Genomic DNA, 17,275 nt, shown 5'->3' on the forward strand with positions numbered 1-17,275 from the left:
ATGGCAGCTGTGTGAATAGGGTCAATGTCATTGCTCTGTGCCATCAGCTTCCAAGCAGTTTCGTGTTAGCTGTTGATATGCCGAAGTCTGTGAGAAGTGTAGGCAGAGAGGTCTGCTGTGGGAGGACATTTCATCAGAATGTACACATGTGAATAAGAGTGTTGCCATGGCCATGGGGAGAATACCCTAAATATTGTCAGCAGAGATTAAGTTGATCTATTTGTACATATATAGTATATAGTTGTATATGTTATACATTTATATAGATATTTTAACATCCCTTTATTTTGTGCTTGTACAGGGGAAGCTATGTGAAGCTATGTGTATGTATTCACATTCCTGTATTCAAACCAACTAGCTTAAAGAAGTCCCATTCCATTAGTGACACTGTGACAATCTCTTCTTGCAAATATCACATGGATCTTTTGGTCAGATATTATAATCATAAGGCTTTGCTATGCTGTTTATTGTAGTTTCTATCTTTGAATGGCCCTGCTTACAACCCAATAGCCGCCCTCAATACTTTAACATGAAGGAGAGGAGAAAGGATGTTATTCTTACGTTAGATTTATACTTTGTTGTGTCATGTCAGTGTTGCGCACTGAAAATAGCCGACCTGCTATTTCTGGCATGTAACTGTCATACAGAGGAGTATAAATTAAGCATTAGATTCCTGCTTTTTTTTTACTGCAGCTTCCCTACAACGCTTTATGCAGAATATGAAATTATACTTTGCCTCTTGTTATTGCTTATGTAATGCCTAACACTCCACAATGATATTCCAAGTTTGTGATCTCTGAATGAGACAGATATTACCTCGCCAACACGTTAAAAAGAAAATCTAGCTTTTGCATCGTTCTTGCTTGGATCTTAAAATTATATCTACTGTGTATGTGTAACATTCCTTTTGTGCTCCAAACTTTGGTAGTGCATGAATCATTCCTGTTCATTCCTTTTTATGCACTTTGACAGACCTCTGTACATGTCTTTAAATTCAAGAATTTTTTATTAACTTCCATATCAGCAGAGCATATTGTGTGTGTGTATGGGGGGGGGGGGGCTACTTTACGAAGCGAAAAAGCTTGATTTATGCACTTTTTGACATCTAATCCTATGTAATGTCTTATAAACCTGTAGGTATGAGTCAGTTGCCATTGTGTTTTACTTTGTTTTCTTACTACCCTTCAGACGAGGTGATTGTATTTAGGAAATGTATTCGTTTATCCAGCATCCAATCGATGTTGATCTTCTCTGATAAATGTCATGATATGACGTGTTTTGAAATTTGATGGTTTTCTTTACTGCAATCTCAACTGGGTGTTTATTAGAGATCCCACCATCTCCTTTCACTGTCCAAAGATGACCATAAATGAGGTGGAGGGGGGAAATATATTTGGATTTTGTTGTCTTTGTTTTTCTTGTTTAAACAAAAAAAAAAACCTAAACGGAATTCCATTGTGAATGTGTAGCAATGGTATTCCAGTATTCCAACAGTAAGGTCTGTCCATACAGCTTTTCTATTGCAGACATTTTTAGGGAAGTCAGAAATTATATTAATTTCCTCTTTTTGGCAGTCTTACACAGCACTGCAGTTATTAAATGGAATAAGCTATATATTTTGCATTGCATGTGACAGTCTGATAATTGTTTTTTTGGATGTTTTGAAATGCTATTGTCATAATTTGCAGTAAAACTTTGTATGAATAACATTTTGTATGATCTGTTTTTGTTGAAACTCAAATTAAAAAAAGATGAGACAACTTTTACATTAGTGGGGGGTAAAATCAATGTGTTTTGATTGCACATAGTGCAGTATGAAGTAAAAAAAAAACAGACATTGATCTCTAGATGGGATAGCGGGTAGGAACCATGTATAGTGGCTTTGTGACGACGGAGAAAGTACAGTGTGTCCGTCCTCTCCAGCGCGTCATGTAATGCCAGTAGTTTAGCAGTCTTTGTAGTTCAAGTGTGTTCGTCTGCAAACGTGTAGCGTCGCGATCGATTAGAAACGTTGTAATAACATTGCATTACGAGTGAAAGAAAACAACCCTCCGAAAATGGTAAGACTTATTTATATGTGTTTTTTAATGAATGGCAAAGGCCCTGGATGCACCACGTTAGCTTGTTTAGCTAACGAGTATCGATACTATTGTAACGTTTCCCTGCACGTTTTGATTGATTACTTTATTCGTCAGAAATGTAAACAGCACGAGGTACAGTCAGACATTTAGGCTAAAAGGATAACACGTTAAAGTTGCATTGTACGTCTCGATGTAGCCATGGATCCAAGACGGTCATCTGTCATGACCGTCATGGATGAACTTCAACATAGTGTTAGCACTTTCTCCCGTTTTGGCCCGTACGTCTACATAAACGTTCAGATTTCAAATATAAGGTGCTTACCCCATGGCCATGGATGTTTCAATTATGTTCGGGCCCTCTGAAGTACCCGTACCTCCCGTATTGTTCAATAAAAAGCATTTTAATCCGATTGATGGCCATTTTCTCATAGAGTTATAACGTATCAGACTGCAATACACCTCCCAACTGATAGGGTCGCGTAGTTGAAAGTATGTGGAGAAAATACGGAGAAATGGCCACCGATCGGATTAAAATGCTTTTTATTGAACAATACGGATGATACGGGTACTTCTGAGGGCCCGTACATAACGTAACATCCGTGGCCATGGGTTAAGCACCTTATATTTGAAATCTGAACGTTTATGTAGATGTACGGGCCAAAAGGGGAGAAAGTGCAAACACTATGTTGAAGTCCATCCATGACTGACAGTAATGTATCAGGGCTAGCCTCGATGTAGTACATTTGTAGTACATTTTGTTCATATTGTGTGGTGTTGTCCCTAAAGGTTTCGGCAGGGCATCTCTAGTGGCTGACTTAAAAAGGAAACTTAACATTTGAAAGAGATGCCTACTGTGTGTTTATGCAAAACATTCCAATGTGACATCTCCTGCAATGGCACTTACATAACGCATGTCCCTCCCACGCACGCGCATGGCACCATGTCTGTGTGTTGTTGTCAGATTGCAGAGTTATCGAACGCATCGGTGCTCATGAGGGACCCTCAGAGGGTAGAGGACACCCTTAAAGCCATGCAGAAAGCGGGTTCCAACACCATACAGGTACATGGTCTAATGTTGTGATTCTCAACCTTTGGGTTGGGGTCCCCACATGATTTTTGGGATGTCCCCAGATGACAATTTTAGGACTTTTAACACTTTAAAAAAAAGAAAATAAATAAAATTAAAAGAAAAGGCCATTACTGCATCAAAAGTAATCAACAACAAGCTATACTATAAAAAACAAATTGTCAAATAAGAAAGAGGCAAAAATTGTGAAGGTAGCTTATCTACAGCCTCGTATTGTGAGGCGTTCTGAGCTTGTAGATAGGCTAGTTTAACAATATTTATCTGCGGAACCGAGTCAAACTAAATGTAATGCCTCAACTAAAATCTGTTTATTTTGGGGGGGGGGGGTCCCTAGTTCAAATATGATTATTTTGGGGGGTCCCCAGTTCGAATATGTTTATTTTGGGGGGTCGCGGCCTGAAAAGGTTGAGAAGCACTGGCTAATGCTGTGATTCTCAACCTTTTTTCATGGACCCCAGTCCAGTTTGATATGCATTCGGCCATAGACCCCCATTGGATATGATTTTTTTTAAATCTCTGGGACCCCAATCTACGCTGTGAATTCCTAAGTGTTAATTTAACGCTGAGTTATAGACCTGTAAGCGTCCATTTGGTTTATCAATCATTTAGCTCTCAAGGACTCTCAAGGACCCCTGGTGGTCGCTGGACCCCACGCTGAGAACCACTGGTCCAACAAGCTTTTATAGTGATGTTTCCCTTGGCAATACTGCGCCTGCAGAACACTGACAATGTCCTAATTCATGTGATTTATGTTTGTCCAAAGGTGATCGCAGATTTTGACATGACCCTCACAAGATTTGCACATAATGGCAAGCGGTGTCCTACCTGTCATAGTAAGTTGTAAATGTCATTTTACAATGAATAGTTGAATTACATTCAAATGTAATATTTTATATTAAATATTAATTATTTTTATTTGTGATTTTGATGTTTCTTGTGTGTTTTACTTTCAGACATTCTGGATAACAGCAAACTTATCAGTGAAGAATGCAAAGAAAAGGTACTTTGGTTCTGGAGAACTGCTCATCTGAGCAACTTCACATTTTACACTGATTAGATGAACGGTTTATGAGATATGTGTAGGACAGACAGACATATACATAGATATTCCTGGAATTTCCTGAAACCAACCGTGCAGAAGTCTCTAGACGGGTGCTACGCCAGAATGTTGAATTTATAGATAGATGTTAGTTTGAAGAGTCTGGGTTGGAAGATCAGTGTAATCAAAGGTCACGGTCCATAACCCTGCTTATGATAAAATGGTGCCAGGAAACCTCATCCGCAAGATGATCAGTGAGTTTCCTCACTGATGCTAATTGGGGTAAACATTGCTGTGTCTCCTCTAGATGCATAATAGCCAGTCACAGTATTGTCCATTCTCCCTCAGTTGAAGGTGCTGCTCAACACATACTACCCCATAGAGATAGACTCGTCACGGTCGATAGAGGAGAAGCTGCCCCTTATGGTGGAGTGGTGAGTTGGATGGACTGACACCTCTGTGCAAGCCTTTGTATTGCCTTGATTGTATCCTTCAGCTTCCCTTCAACTTGGATGCTGTCTGCTTTGCATCTCACAGGTGGACGAGAGCCCATGAGCTTTTGGTGCAACAGAAGATTAAGAAAGACTTGCTGGCCACGGTGGTCAGAGAATCTGATGCCATGCTGAGGTAAGGGCACCTGGGTCTGTTGACGCTTGAGATCCTACAGTCACAATGATGTTCAGAGTTTTAAGAGTTTGTAAAAGCAAATAAAGATCCCAAAAGTATATATATTATCATATTTTTTTCCTCTTTTGTTTTACAACTGTATCTGTTTTCAAATGTTTTAGATACCACAGACAACCCCCAACCTCCCCAAATAAACCCCAACAAAAGACAATATACAAAACAAACAAACAATCGAAGTAGGAAAAGAACCCTCAAAAGGAATAGAATCAAACAAAGAAGAACAAGAACAAACAAAAAATACAAAAAAGAAATAAAACAATAAATGTGGAAACTGTACTAAGGGTCTTCTGTAGCTGTTCCTTAACGTACATAAGAAACGGCTGCCAAGACCTATAAAATGTATCAACCTCTTAGAGTGTATTTAATTTTTTCCAGCCTCATAAAATACATAACATCGCTGATTCATGGTGAATGAAATGGAGGGGTACCTCCTTCCATTTCATAAGTATCAGGCAAGAAGGGTGCAAAAAGCCAATAAATCATATTGAAGTTTAGTCAAAGAATAAAGACTTAAGGCCGAGGTACTCCAAAGAGTGCTATAACGGGACACGGGTCCAATATTATATCAAGGACCCCCGGAAGAGCCTCAAATACCTTGGTCCAATTGTGACAGCATAGAGCAGCTCCAAAACGTGTGCACCTAGGAGGCTGGGGACAACCGCCAGCGGCTACATGATGGATCTATGTCTTGGAATCTTTTGGACAATCTTTCTTTAGACCAGTGTGTCAGATGTAGTATCTTACATTGTAGAAGCCCATGTTAAGCACGTTTTATAACGTCCTCCCAGACCGCATCTGTCACTATATCATTATCCTCATTTTTAACCCCAGTGATGATGACTTATTTCCACAGGGAGGGCTACCAGATCTTCTTTGACCACCTGCATGAGCACAGCATCCCACTTCTTATCTTCTCTGCTGGAATAGGAGATGTCCTAGAGGAGGTGATTCGACAGGAAGGAGTCTTCCACCCCAACGTCAAAGTCTTCTCCAACTACATGGACTTTGATGAGACGGTAAGTTTTGAGTCAGTGAGATGATGGTAAATGGTGTGCTTGTATGTGTATGTTTCACACATTCCTAACCGCCATGGACCCCTCCAGGGCGTGTTGACGGCTTTCAAAGGAGAGCTGATCCACATCTACAACAAGAGGGAAGGTGCTCTGCTCAACTCCGGCCATTTCCAGGAGCTGCGAGCGCGCCCCAACGTGCTGTTACTGGGAGACTCTCTTGGAGATCTGACCATGGCTGACGGCGTTCAGGATATGGAGAACATCCTCAAGATCGGCTTCCTCAATGACAAGGTTCATACATCGACTGATTCATCAGCAATGGCAGTTTATATGACCACTTACAACCTGGCATCCCTATTTTGGTCATGTCATTATAGCGAAGGTTTTCTACAATGTCCAAAAATAGTTGATATAGCCGAAGTACAAGCTCGCAATGCGTGACATTACATGTTGTGAGCTTGCAGTACAGTGAAGTATAAATAATGCTTAAGTGGTTAAACACTGCTGACATAAGTAGTAGATGAGTGGATAGGTATAAATATTAAATATATGGCCATTGCTCTTAAGAAGTGTCTTTGATTGGCATGCATTGCAAATCATGAAAAATAAAATGTGATAAGCGCATGTACTTCTTGCACAGGCTAAGGTAGTTCAACATATAACCAGAGATATCCACCTTCCTCTACACACTTGCACTTTGCGCTTATTAAACTATTACCCTTCACATTAATCTAACTTATTTAGATCTAACAGACTATACATTTTGAGGGTCATGTTTACATTTAACTTGAGCCATATTCCTGACTACCCATGATCTTACAGAAAATTCAGAAATATACTAAAGTTGTAACTGACTGTGAATTGTTTGTTGAAAAATGCAGTGACATGTAGTTTATTTGTCTCCTGTTTGTATTGAACTCAGGTAGAGGAGCGGAAGCAGTCTTATCTGAACTCCTATGACGTTGTCTTGGTGAAGGATGAGACCTTGGACGTTGCCAACTCCATACTGCTCTACCTCACTGGCAATAAGTGAACTTAGAATATGGTTCATCTCACTGGCGCAGCAGTATTGGACAATCCCGTGCCACAAGAGGAAGGTGTCATCCAGTAGGAAGGCCCTGCTCAGAAAGATTTCTCAGAACAAACAAAGACTGGTTCTTTTTTATATTTGCCAATTTAGTAAAGCTACACAGTTGTGTGAATGCACTTGGGTTTTCCGAAAATGTCATTTTACCACTTTCTGAAGCCAAACAGCCCTACAGAACATTTGGTTCTTCTAGTCATTATCCATTGCGTGTCCACTCATGTTCATAAATATGTGGGGAGAAGCCAAATGTTACTGATGAGAAGCACGTCTTGCAAATGTACAGAATGTACTGTAACAAATACATGTGGTTGTAGGTATTTGGGTTTATTTTTGCAAAGGAAGGGAGATTTTTGACATGCAATGCCCATTGTCTCGTTCTCTGATTCTTAAACTTAATTTATACTCTATCATACAGCAGTCGCTACCGAAAATAACAGGTTTTTGGCAAGTGATGCCATGAGTATAAATTACTCTTTACATGTGAAGGATAAAGGGAAAAAAAATCATGCAATGGCACTGAAAGTCAAAAACATGTTTGAAAGGTTTGGTTTGTGCTGGTTTAGTTTTAATCCTAAATGGAAGTTTGTACTTTGCTATGTCATTTCTTCCCATTTAATGATGCTATATGGATAGTGTGTTTTATATGGAAAACATTTAACTCTTTTGTTTAATACTACAGTGCTACCAAGTAGTGAAATAGGACACCTTATACTTAACAGAAAAATGCCTGTCCTTGTTTAATTCCTGTTCACCCTAATATTCATGTAAACACAATTAAAAGGTTTATCAAGGAGCTCCCATTTTTGTGGTGTCTATGCTTACTTAAATTTCACCAAAATGACCTCAGTAATCTCATCCCTGTTTACGTATTCAAGAATTCTGAGAGCTTTATTTAATATCTAACCATATGTGAGATATCAAAAAGGGCTCTAAAATACTTTATTTCATATGTTGCGCAACCACTTTAAGCCTGGATTTACTTTTTGTAACACCAAGCCTTACCCAGAGAGAAATAACAAATTTCTCTTTTGGGTCTTGAGTCCCAGACTCAAGACCCAAAAGAGAAATTTGATGTCTCCCCGGGAGCCAGGTCTTGACTCAAGACCCAAAAGAGAAATTTTATGTCTCCCCGGAATCATACGAGGAAGTAATGTATAATAGGCCCTAAGCAAGAAAGGAAACACGGCCGCAATAAATGGATCCAGGGAGAAAGCGTGGCAAAGTATTGCCGACAAATTAAATGCACAAGTCCAAAAATATATACAATTTATATACAAGTCCATAAATATATAATTCAGTTAGGCTTAAACATGAGGAGTGTATAGTGAATATTGGAATTATTGCCTACTAATCTACCATGCGATAGCCTATTATATGCGCCATGCATCCAATCAATATGTCTGAGTCTGTGCTCAGGAATGTGTCAAAACAAAAAAATCTCCATGAATTCAAGGCTTCATGGAGTGTGTAATTGATAGAAAATAAGATTTTTCAAAAATAGCAGATCTACAAGCTCATAGCGTGGCACTCGTTCATGGTCTTTTATAGGAATACGTGAAGCCTGGCTTTACCATCCTGGCTTGACAAGGTCTAGCTCGACAAAGTCGCTCCTTTTCAGCCTGGCTTGGCGTTCATGGAACGGAATAAATCAGGCTGTACGGACCAGACTTTGTCAAACCTGGATTTGACTTAAATCCAGGCTTATATAATTCTCCTTTCGTGTAATAGGCCCCCAGTGTTGGAGCCAAGATCACTGGACTTTTTTTTTTTATTGTGACAGACTAAAAGTTGCCTCATATGCCCCTCAGTGACTATTGGTAAAGTCACTTGACCCTATTTTGGGTATCTCATAGGTAGTAATTTTCAACACAGCACACAAAAAAATATCTACAAGCTCACAACACGTTCCAACATTCGCTATTTTTACTGTTTTTCTGCGACACAAATACTTTGTTACTGTACTTAAGTAGTTTTTTGGAGGATTGTACTCCGCTACATTTACAAGAAAAACTAAATCATACTTTTACGCAACTGCATTAAAATTGGACAAAGTATATTCTATCAATATTGAATAAAACGAGAAATGTTAAGTACGCAATTAACTTGCATGTTTATTTTCTAAATGTGTGACTCAGTCAGCGATTGAACACTGACCTTCCGGTATCAGTGGACACAAGGCCAACAGAGCTGGTGAATTTGAACGTTGACTGTACAATCTACACTATTACAGCCTAAATAATTATAGTCTAATTTAGCAGGAGGGTGTTAATTTCAAGTTAAGCATCATTAAATGTACTCATTAACTAAATGTCATTGTAACAGTAAAGAAATGATATCCTTTTATTATAAAACAATTGTTTATTATGTTATATGTTCCACAACACTTAACACCTTTTATAATAAAAAAAAGTAAATCTGGTACTGCATAAAATAGCCTCTCTAAAATATACAACCAATGGACATCATTTTTAAATTTGGTGTATGGGCCTACGGTACAGTGTGAACTCCAAACACTAGCAGCCTTTTCAAATGAACTAGCAGTTTCCTGGAATGATGGGCCCAGCCCAAGTGCTTGACAGGCTAGTTCAGTGCAAGCAGTTGAGGAAAAGTAATTTCAGTACAGAGGGAAAACACCCTTTCTTTACTGACCATTACTTCTCTATTCACACTTTAAAATATCTGTCACCTAAAGAGAACCACAATCCACCTATACCCGTACCTTGTCCTGTCAGTTTTGGTTAAATTCCATTTCAGAAGAAATATTGCATAACCCTTGAATCAACTGCAAAACAATTACAAATGTGACAGTGATAATGCAATCACTGGGGTCCTGTACTTCCATGTATAACATATCCCCTTCACAACTCCTCATGTTTGGGCTCCTCATCTGCTTTCAGTTTTAACTCGCTAAGTACAATCTTCCCATCTCTATTGCGATCCTGGTTATCGAACATATCCTTTATAATACCGTCTGCATCCATGCCTGGCCGCAGACGACCTTTCCCTTCTTCAATCTGGATCATGAGGAAGGCTGAAAACTGGAGAGAAAGACGTGTAAATGACCACTCTCAGCAACAAGACAAGTCAGGTTGTGGGTGTCAACTGTAGCGCTATAGTAAAGTGATTACCTATAACAAAAACTGTAGATTTGGCTAGACTTAAGACTGATGGCTTGCTTACTAACCTCCTCCAGAGGCACCTCTTTGTCACCATTAAGGTCCATGGCAGGGAACAAGGGATCTGGGCTGTCTCCCGTCCACACAAACATGTATCCCTCTGGCACGCCCTTCTGTAAGTCCACCAATTCCAGCTCAAACAACAACACTGCACTGCTAGGCACACCTTTGGCTACAGAAGGGGAAAGAGAGAAGAACGCATGAGAAAATAAGAAATGGCACAGCTTGTGGCAAGCTAAAACCCTTGAAAAGTACTGTCATGACACTTGCATTTAACTAAACCTTACCAAAAACATATATATTCAACTCAAGAGTTAAATCAAGGTGGCTTTTACATCTAAAGCTCACTAGTGGATTTTTCCCATGCACTCTTACAGGCACAAACAATCCAACATCTAATTGTAAACATAAACAAAAATAGAAAGTGGGATATGGTGTACATTATGAGAGCAGACACGCATACTGACCTCCATCTTCACCGTGCCCCAAGTGGGGTGGAACGATCGTCCGCCTCCTCTCACCCACGCACATGCCGCGCAGACCTTCATCCAGACCCTGGATCACTTTGTTTGAGCCAAGTGTTGTGGTGGGAGCTGAATCATAGTGGTCCCTGGGAAGGAACCAGACAATAGTTGTTAAAAGTGACTCAATCTCTTTTACCATTCAGTCTTAATGGCCTACACTGCAATTAACATAATATTAGCACTGATATATACTTGAAGCTATTGCACATTTAGTTTTGGTTCTCTTGTGTAACGATATAATATGCTCTGGTTTTGAAAGTTTTTTTTAATATATATATACAGAATCAGAAGCAAGGAAGTGGATACTGTATTGTCTCAAGCTTACAACCAGAACTTCATTAAACAGATAGTTTCAATCCAAGGGAAAAAACCTGATCTGTTAATAAACTCCTGGTTGTAAGCTGAAGACCGTGGACCTCATCATTTTTTCAAACTAACTATGCAAGTGTGCATAAATATCCTTCAAAATCACAGGTCATGCAGGTGTGTGTGCTACTGTTAGATATGTATTCCTACTGATGCCACTTAGACAAGGAGCTGACAATGACTGCATGCATGGACCAAGAGGATGCAGTGTAACAGTGTGAGGTGCAGAGGGCGCTCACGAGGAGTAGAGGAGGGTGCCATCCATCAAGGAGCAATTGTAACGGTACTGAATCAAATCATCAACATCACTAGTAATGTTGCATTCCTGTGGCTTGTGAAGGGTCTCAATCGTAATAGCATCTGTGGGGTTGTGGAAATCGATTACGTGGATGTCAAACACCAGCACTGCAGAGCCAGGAATGAGCTCTCCTATAACAAGGGATACAAATAAAAAATAAATCAGTGGAGTCATTCCCATAAATGCTGATTAAGATTATTTTTTTTTTTTTTCACAAGTCTGCATTGTCAGTCTTGTTTCACATATGTACTGTAACCCATGTACTGTATACGTTCAATTAATAAAGATCCAAAATATCTATGGTTCAGAGACTCACCAACGCCTTGTTCTCCATAAGCCATGTGAGGGGGCACGGTGACCTTTCTCTTCTCTCCAATACATAGCCCCTGCAGGGCTTTGTCTATCCCTGAAATCACGTATCCCTTGCCAATGTAGGTGTTGTAGGTACTGTTGCGCTGGTAGCTGCCAAAGGAGAAGTGAGAAGACATTGTAATACATAGACCTCAAGCTGTGAAAATAATATGGAGCTATGCTTCTATATTACGCTTCAGAAACTGACGGCACTTTTCACTACCTAGAGTCAAAGGCAGAGCCATCCAGGAAGGTGCCATTGTAGTGGTACCGGATGTAGTCTCCAACCACTGTCTTGCGGGTACAGTTCCTTGGCACCTCCTTCACCACCACTGTAAGCTTGTCTTTAGTATTGAAGAGGTCCACCATCAGCACTTCAAACACCAGCGTGGCTTGCGGAGGGATGCTACCTGTTGAGATAACAATCCTGCTTAGCAGCACTTAATGACCACATCTATTTTATGTGTATAAATAACTAGCATTGAATATCGGTTTGTAGCCTAGCCTACCAGATCCCTTCTCCCCATAGGCCATGAATGGTGGAACAATGATGATCCGTCTCTCTCCCACACACATGCCGAGCAGACCCTCGTCCATGCCTTGGATGAGGTGGCCGTCTCCCACATATGTATCGTAGGTTGAATTCCTAGAGTGACTAAATGAAGCAAAATAAAACGCACACAAATAGGTTAACTTTTTTTTTTTTTAGATGTTAAGATTATAATACTATGCTTCCTTTAAAGCTACAATCCAGGACTAATTTTAATGAATTAAATATGATCTTAACAAATCTGTATGTTCTCTGTATGGAGTATTGTTAATACCATATAACTAGCAAATCTACAGTGGTCAGATAGAGAGGTAGATAGATCGATCAGTGTCTTCGCTAGAAAGTGCAACCAGTGCAGTCGCACTAGGGCCCGTGGGGTGTGGGGCCTACCTTGGGGGGGAGGGGATGTTCCACAGCCTGGGGGCCGCCACCGCAAAAGGTATGGTCACCTCTGGTTTTTAAGTCGTTTTTTTGGTAGATCCAGTAGCGACGGGTCAGTTGACCTCAGAGCTCTAAGTGGGTTATGGCGCTGTAGAAGTTCAGCCATATAAAAGGGGTGATCAGCCCATTGAGAGACTTAAAAGCAAATAGCAGAAGCTTAAAATCAATTCTATATTTAACCGTGAGCCAATGGAGTGATGCCAAAACTGGTAAGATTTTTTGGTGTGAGGATTGGACAATGCCAGAGTATAAGGCATTACAATAATCAAGCTTTGATGAAAGGCATGGATCACTATTTTGAATTGTATAAATGGTAGATTTACCATGACAAGTAACCTTAGTTGAAAGAAATGTATGAGACGTATAGTGCATGTACAGTACAGTGTAGAGAGACAGGACATACGGCGAGAGTAGTGGACTTACATGTAGATAATGAATCTATGAATCACATGGTGTTGTAACTGAAAAGGTATCTCACCTGGTGTCAAAGACTGTTCCATTCAACAGAGTACCATTATAGTGGTAACGGATGAAGTCTGATGCAGCAACAGTGCGTTTGCAGCTCTCTGATTTACTGAGGGTGCGGATCTGGACCTTGTCCTCTGCATTCCAGATGTCCAGCAGGAGAACATCAAACACCAGCACCGCATCAGGAGGGATAACGCCACCTATCAGACACAAATAAACACTCTGCTCACTAATCTGCGTTGTGATGCTTTTATCATATCCTATATTAAAATTGGCTTAAGGGAGGACCAGCCGGCCGGCCCTCTGACATCAAGCTCATGTCACCATGACTCAGCCATAAGCATATAAGGAGTTCCCAAAGCAGATACGCAAAATATGGAGTGTGTTGTCTAACCTCAATAAGTTGTCATGGCATCAGGTGCAAACAAATCAGTCAGCTCCATACATGGGCACATTAGGGAGCATGCCCATATATGGGCATATACTGATGACATCAGGGATCTCCATATTGTCTTAAAAAGGGACAAGGACTGACGGATACAGAGATCTCCATATATAGGCATAAAAGGGACACAGACTGACAGATACAGATATCTCCATATATGGGCAAATCAGCCCATATATGGGCATATACTGATGACATCAGGGATCTCCCTATGGGCATAAAAGGGACATGGACTGCAGTCAGATCTGCGGTGTGACATAGTCATTTAGATTCCCTGTCCATTGGAGATATTATTTCTTAAAGACTTATTATACATGTTGAGTCTCTACCTGTTCCTATGGTTCCATAGGCAAGGTGTGGAGGCACAGTGATCTTCCTGCGCTCATTAACACACATGCCCTGAAGCCCCCTGTCCATCCCTGTGATGAGTCTGCCCAACCCCACCTGGCTGATGAAGGCAGTACCACGGTCATGGCTGCAGGGGAACAGAGAGGTGATATTAGGGAGGTTGTAAAAGTAAACAAAACTGAACAACAACAATAAAAAAGGTCTTTAAAAAAGTAGTCATGTGTTCGATACAGTGTTCAAATACACGACAAATCATGCATTGGCGACTGTAACGCTTACTAGTAGTATGGTTTAAGAAAGATGTTAGGGCCATATCCAGGCCTACTCGCATCAGTGTGGTGATAAGCCTTCATTGCATGATACAGTACATCGTTTTACATGACACGTCTGCAACAGTCTACGGTAGCGTTCTAGCTCTGGTCCATAGCGTTAGAAGGAGAGAACAGAGAACTCCCTCTAACGCTATGGACCACAGCTAACCCACAAACAAACTCAGCGGAGTTCATTCAAGGTTATCGGTGCTCATTTTGAGCAGGAATGCAAAAAATATTTTCCGGTTCAAACAACCTACATTATTTTTAGCAGCAGTTTTCTCAGAGGGGGGGGGGTGCAAATCAGCCCAAATGCATTGATTGATTCATCACGACATAAAACGTACCTGGAATCAAACTTTTTCCCATCGGTATGGAAAGTACCGTTAAAGTGATAGCGGACAAAATCCTCGTTTTGCACCTCTCTGGAACAAACCCTGGGGATACTGTAGCGATCGATAACGACATCCACGGACGCCGCGCCGGGGTCGCACTTCACATCAACGACAGCGGTGATGCAGAGCAAAATCAGACTCAATGCGAGCGCCATTGTGAGTATGATCGTCGTGCTAAAACGGGTGAATGTTAGGCCGATGTAGTTGCCGAAATGACTCCTCCGCCAGCAGTTGTTGTAACTAGAGGAAGAAGTACTGATCTGCGCCGTGGGACGTGTCTTTTCAAGCAGAGGGGGAGGAGTGGCCCCCCAGGAGACCCCTCCTTTTATACATGGAATTCTGTAAACGTGTAATGCAGCCAGGTCCCATAACTCTAGTAGTGGTTCTCAACTTGTGGGTCGGGACCCCACATGATTTATTTTCCTAAAAAGAGACCATTACTGCATCAAAGGTCATCAACAAACTATAGCCCAGGCCAGGAGGCTATAAAAACTGGTCAAACATTGGCCAAATTGTCAAATAATGTAAGAAAGAGGCAAACATTTGAAAGTATTTTTTATATTTTGTGAAAATCTACAAGCTCACAACACCTCGCAACGCGAGGCATTGTGAGCTTGTAGATCTGCTAGTTTCACCATTTTTATCTGTGGAACCAAGTCAAACTAAATGTAATGCCTCAACTCCAAGCACTTGTCAGGGTGGGGGGTCCCCAGTTCAAAAATATGATCATTTTGGGGGTATCACGGCCTGAAAAGGTTGAGAACAACTCTATGGCATGGCCATGTGCCAGGTCCCAGGAGATTTCATCATGCCTGAATCAATTTTGATTTGTTGATTAATTTACTGATTAATTGGAAGGACTTCTTAGGAACAATTGTAGATTTTCCCTGACCCGAGTTGGAGGAAATGATGTGGAATTGTTTCCGTGCACATCTGTCTGCCTCCTCCCCCCCCGAAAAAACTCATCTCGTGTAGCTTCAGGGTCCTAAAAAAAACAGCATTTTAAAACAGCGACCCCCTCAACAGTCAACAGTTTAAAATGTTGAGGCGCCCTTTTAGTGTGATACAGTATCAAAATGTAATGTTGTGACAACAACAACATTGTTGTCTTCCTGAATTTCTCAGGGTTTATATCTTATCTTGTTGTATTGCCCCCCTGCAGTGGTGGGAAAAGTAGGCCTACTAAAACATTTTACTTAAACGTATCAATACTCTAATGTAGAAATACTCAAGTAAAAGTCCGAAATTCAAAATGTACTTGAGTAAAAGTACAAAAGTAATGGTAACAAAATGTATGTAAAGTACCAAAAGTAAAAGTACTCATTACATTTCAGAATGTCCCATTTCACAAATGTATACAAATATTTTGAAAATAGCATATCTACAAGCTCACAATGTGTACATGGCGGCGCAATGTGAGCGTGTTAGCTTGAAGTGGTTGTTTTGTAATAATACTCACAATCTACAAAGTAATAACTAAAGTTTTCGAATAGTGGAGTAAAAAGTACAATATGTGCCACTGAGATGTAGTGGAGTAGAAGTAATAGTATTGAAAATACTCCAGTAAAGTAAAAGTACCTCAAAATTGTACCTGTACTTGAGTAAATGTACTTTCCACCACTGGTATTGGCCCCCTGGTGCGCATTGTTGCGCGCTTACACCAAGCGTCCGTCCGTGTCTCAGCATGCCAGTTTTGTTTGGAATGTAGAGCATGTGCTGGATAAGGACTGAAAATACCAAGGTCTGACCTTTATATCTTGTATCTGCTCTTTTCAAATAGCTGAAATAGAGCTCAAGTGGGTAATGTGTGTTTAGTAATACAAATCTAAATCTACAAAGTAACTAGTAACTAAAAAGTGTTCAAATAAAGGTAGTGGAGTAAAAGTACAATATTTTCCTCAGAGATGAATAGTGGAGTAGAAGTAATAAATTAGGCATATTAAAAATTGGAAATACTCCAGTAAAGTAAAAGTACCTCAACATTAATACTTAAAAGTACTTGAGTAAATGTACTTAGTTACTTTCCACCACTGGTAAAAAGTTGTATCATTGAGAGCCCAGCTCAACCAGGAATTCAAAGTGACTGCATGCATTCAATCCACGCCAGTTATAAATAAATCTATATTTCTAATCTAGTCTTAACTATAAAAAGAGCTCACACCATAATATGCACTATCTATGCATGTTGGTTGTTTGTTTATTTGGATAGCATGTTGTTTAGACAGATGCTGCTATGGTGTTTGCGGTATCCTGTTACTTTGTAGCACTTCATTGTTTCTTTGCACTCTATTTGCATGACCATTTCCCTATCTGTCTGTCTCTTATATGTCATCATGATTTGTGTGCATGGGGTTCTCATCTTAAACAAGCTGCGTGCTTAACTGAGTCTTCCAGTTTAGTAGACCTCGTATTGTGAATTTGTACTTCCATGATGTACTTCTCATGTCTTACTAAATAAAAGTACATCAACCAATCAATCCCTGTTGCTTGGTGATGCAAGGCCTACTCCGATCTTGCTCTGTATAAGAGCGTCTGCTAAAAAAAAGTAATGCTTTAAATAATAAATAACCAGATCGGTTGGGCATTATGACCCAGGGAAAATCTAGGC

The 17,275-nt window shown here is 40.3% G+C and overlaps 2 protein-coding genes across 2 annotated transcripts; one reads left to right on the top strand and one right to left on the bottom strand.

The window, feature by feature from the left end:
- The first annotated feature begins 1,916 nt into the window (after positions 1–1,916).
- On the top strand, positions 1,917–7,787 carry LOC308098382 (7-methylguanosine phosphate-specific 5'-nucleotidase-like). Its single transcript, XM_080446716.1, has 9 exons — positions 1,917–2,060; positions 3,043–3,141; positions 3,932–4,001; positions 4,122–4,168; positions 4,556–4,641; positions 4,745–4,834; positions 5,748–5,910; positions 5,998–6,198; positions 6,830–7,787. The coding sequence occupies exons 1-9, from the start codon at positions 2,058–2,060 to the stop codon at positions 6,938–6,940; spliced, it is 870 nt and encodes a 289-aa protein (XP_080302842.1). The 5' UTR covers positions 1,917–2,057; the 3' UTR covers positions 6,941–7,787.
- A 1,545-nt stretch (positions 7,788–9,332) lies between these two features.
- fkbp10a (FKBP prolyl isomerase 10a) lies at positions 9,333–14,960 on the bottom strand. The gene is made up of 10 exons (XM_080446711.1): positions 14,620–14,960; positions 13,943–14,088; positions 13,179–13,368; positions 12,219–12,364; positions 11,933–12,119; positions 11,675–11,820; positions 11,300–11,489; positions 10,638–10,780; positions 10,179–10,342; positions 9,333–10,032 (listed from the first exon to the last, which is right to left on the bottom strand). The coding sequence occupies exons 1-10, from the start codon at positions 14,820–14,822 to the stop codon at positions 9,853–9,855; spliced, it is 1,695 nt and encodes a 564-aa protein (XP_080302837.1). The 5' UTR covers positions 14,823–14,960; the 3' UTR covers positions 9,333–9,852.
- Between the last annotated feature and the right edge of the window lie 2,315 nt (positions 14,961–17,275).

The sequence above is a fragment of the Gymnoscopelus braueri genome (genome assembly GCF_963280865.1).
Source record: "Gymnoscopelus braueri genome assembly, chromosome: 13".
NCBI classification, from domain to species: domain Eukaryota; kingdom Metazoa; phylum Chordata; class Actinopteri; order Myctophiformes; family Myctophidae; genus Gymnoscopelus; species Gymnoscopelus braueri.

Coding starts and splice junctions, on each gene's coding strand:
- LOC308098382 (XM_080446716.1), top strand. Junction 4,835..5,747: donor GAATCTGATGCCATGCTGAG/GTAAGGGCACCT, acceptor TTATTTCCACAG/GGAGGGCTACCAGATCTTCT. Junction 5,911..5,997: donor ACATGGACTTTGATGAGACG/GTAAGTTTTGAG, acceptor GGACCCCTCCAG/GGCGTGTTGACGGCTTTCAA.
- fkbp10a (XM_080446711.1), bottom strand. CDS start 14,822: ATGGCGCTCGCATTGAGTCTGATTTTGCTCTGCATCACCGCTGTCGTT. Junction 13,369..13,942: donor CTATGGAACCATAGGAACAG/GTAGAGACTCAA, acceptor TGTGTCTGATAG/GTGGCGTTATCCCTCCTGAT. Junction 11,821..11,932: donor GGCTCTGCCTTTGACTCTAG/GTAGTGAAAAGT, acceptor CTCCTTTGGCAG/CTACCAGCGCAACAGTACCT.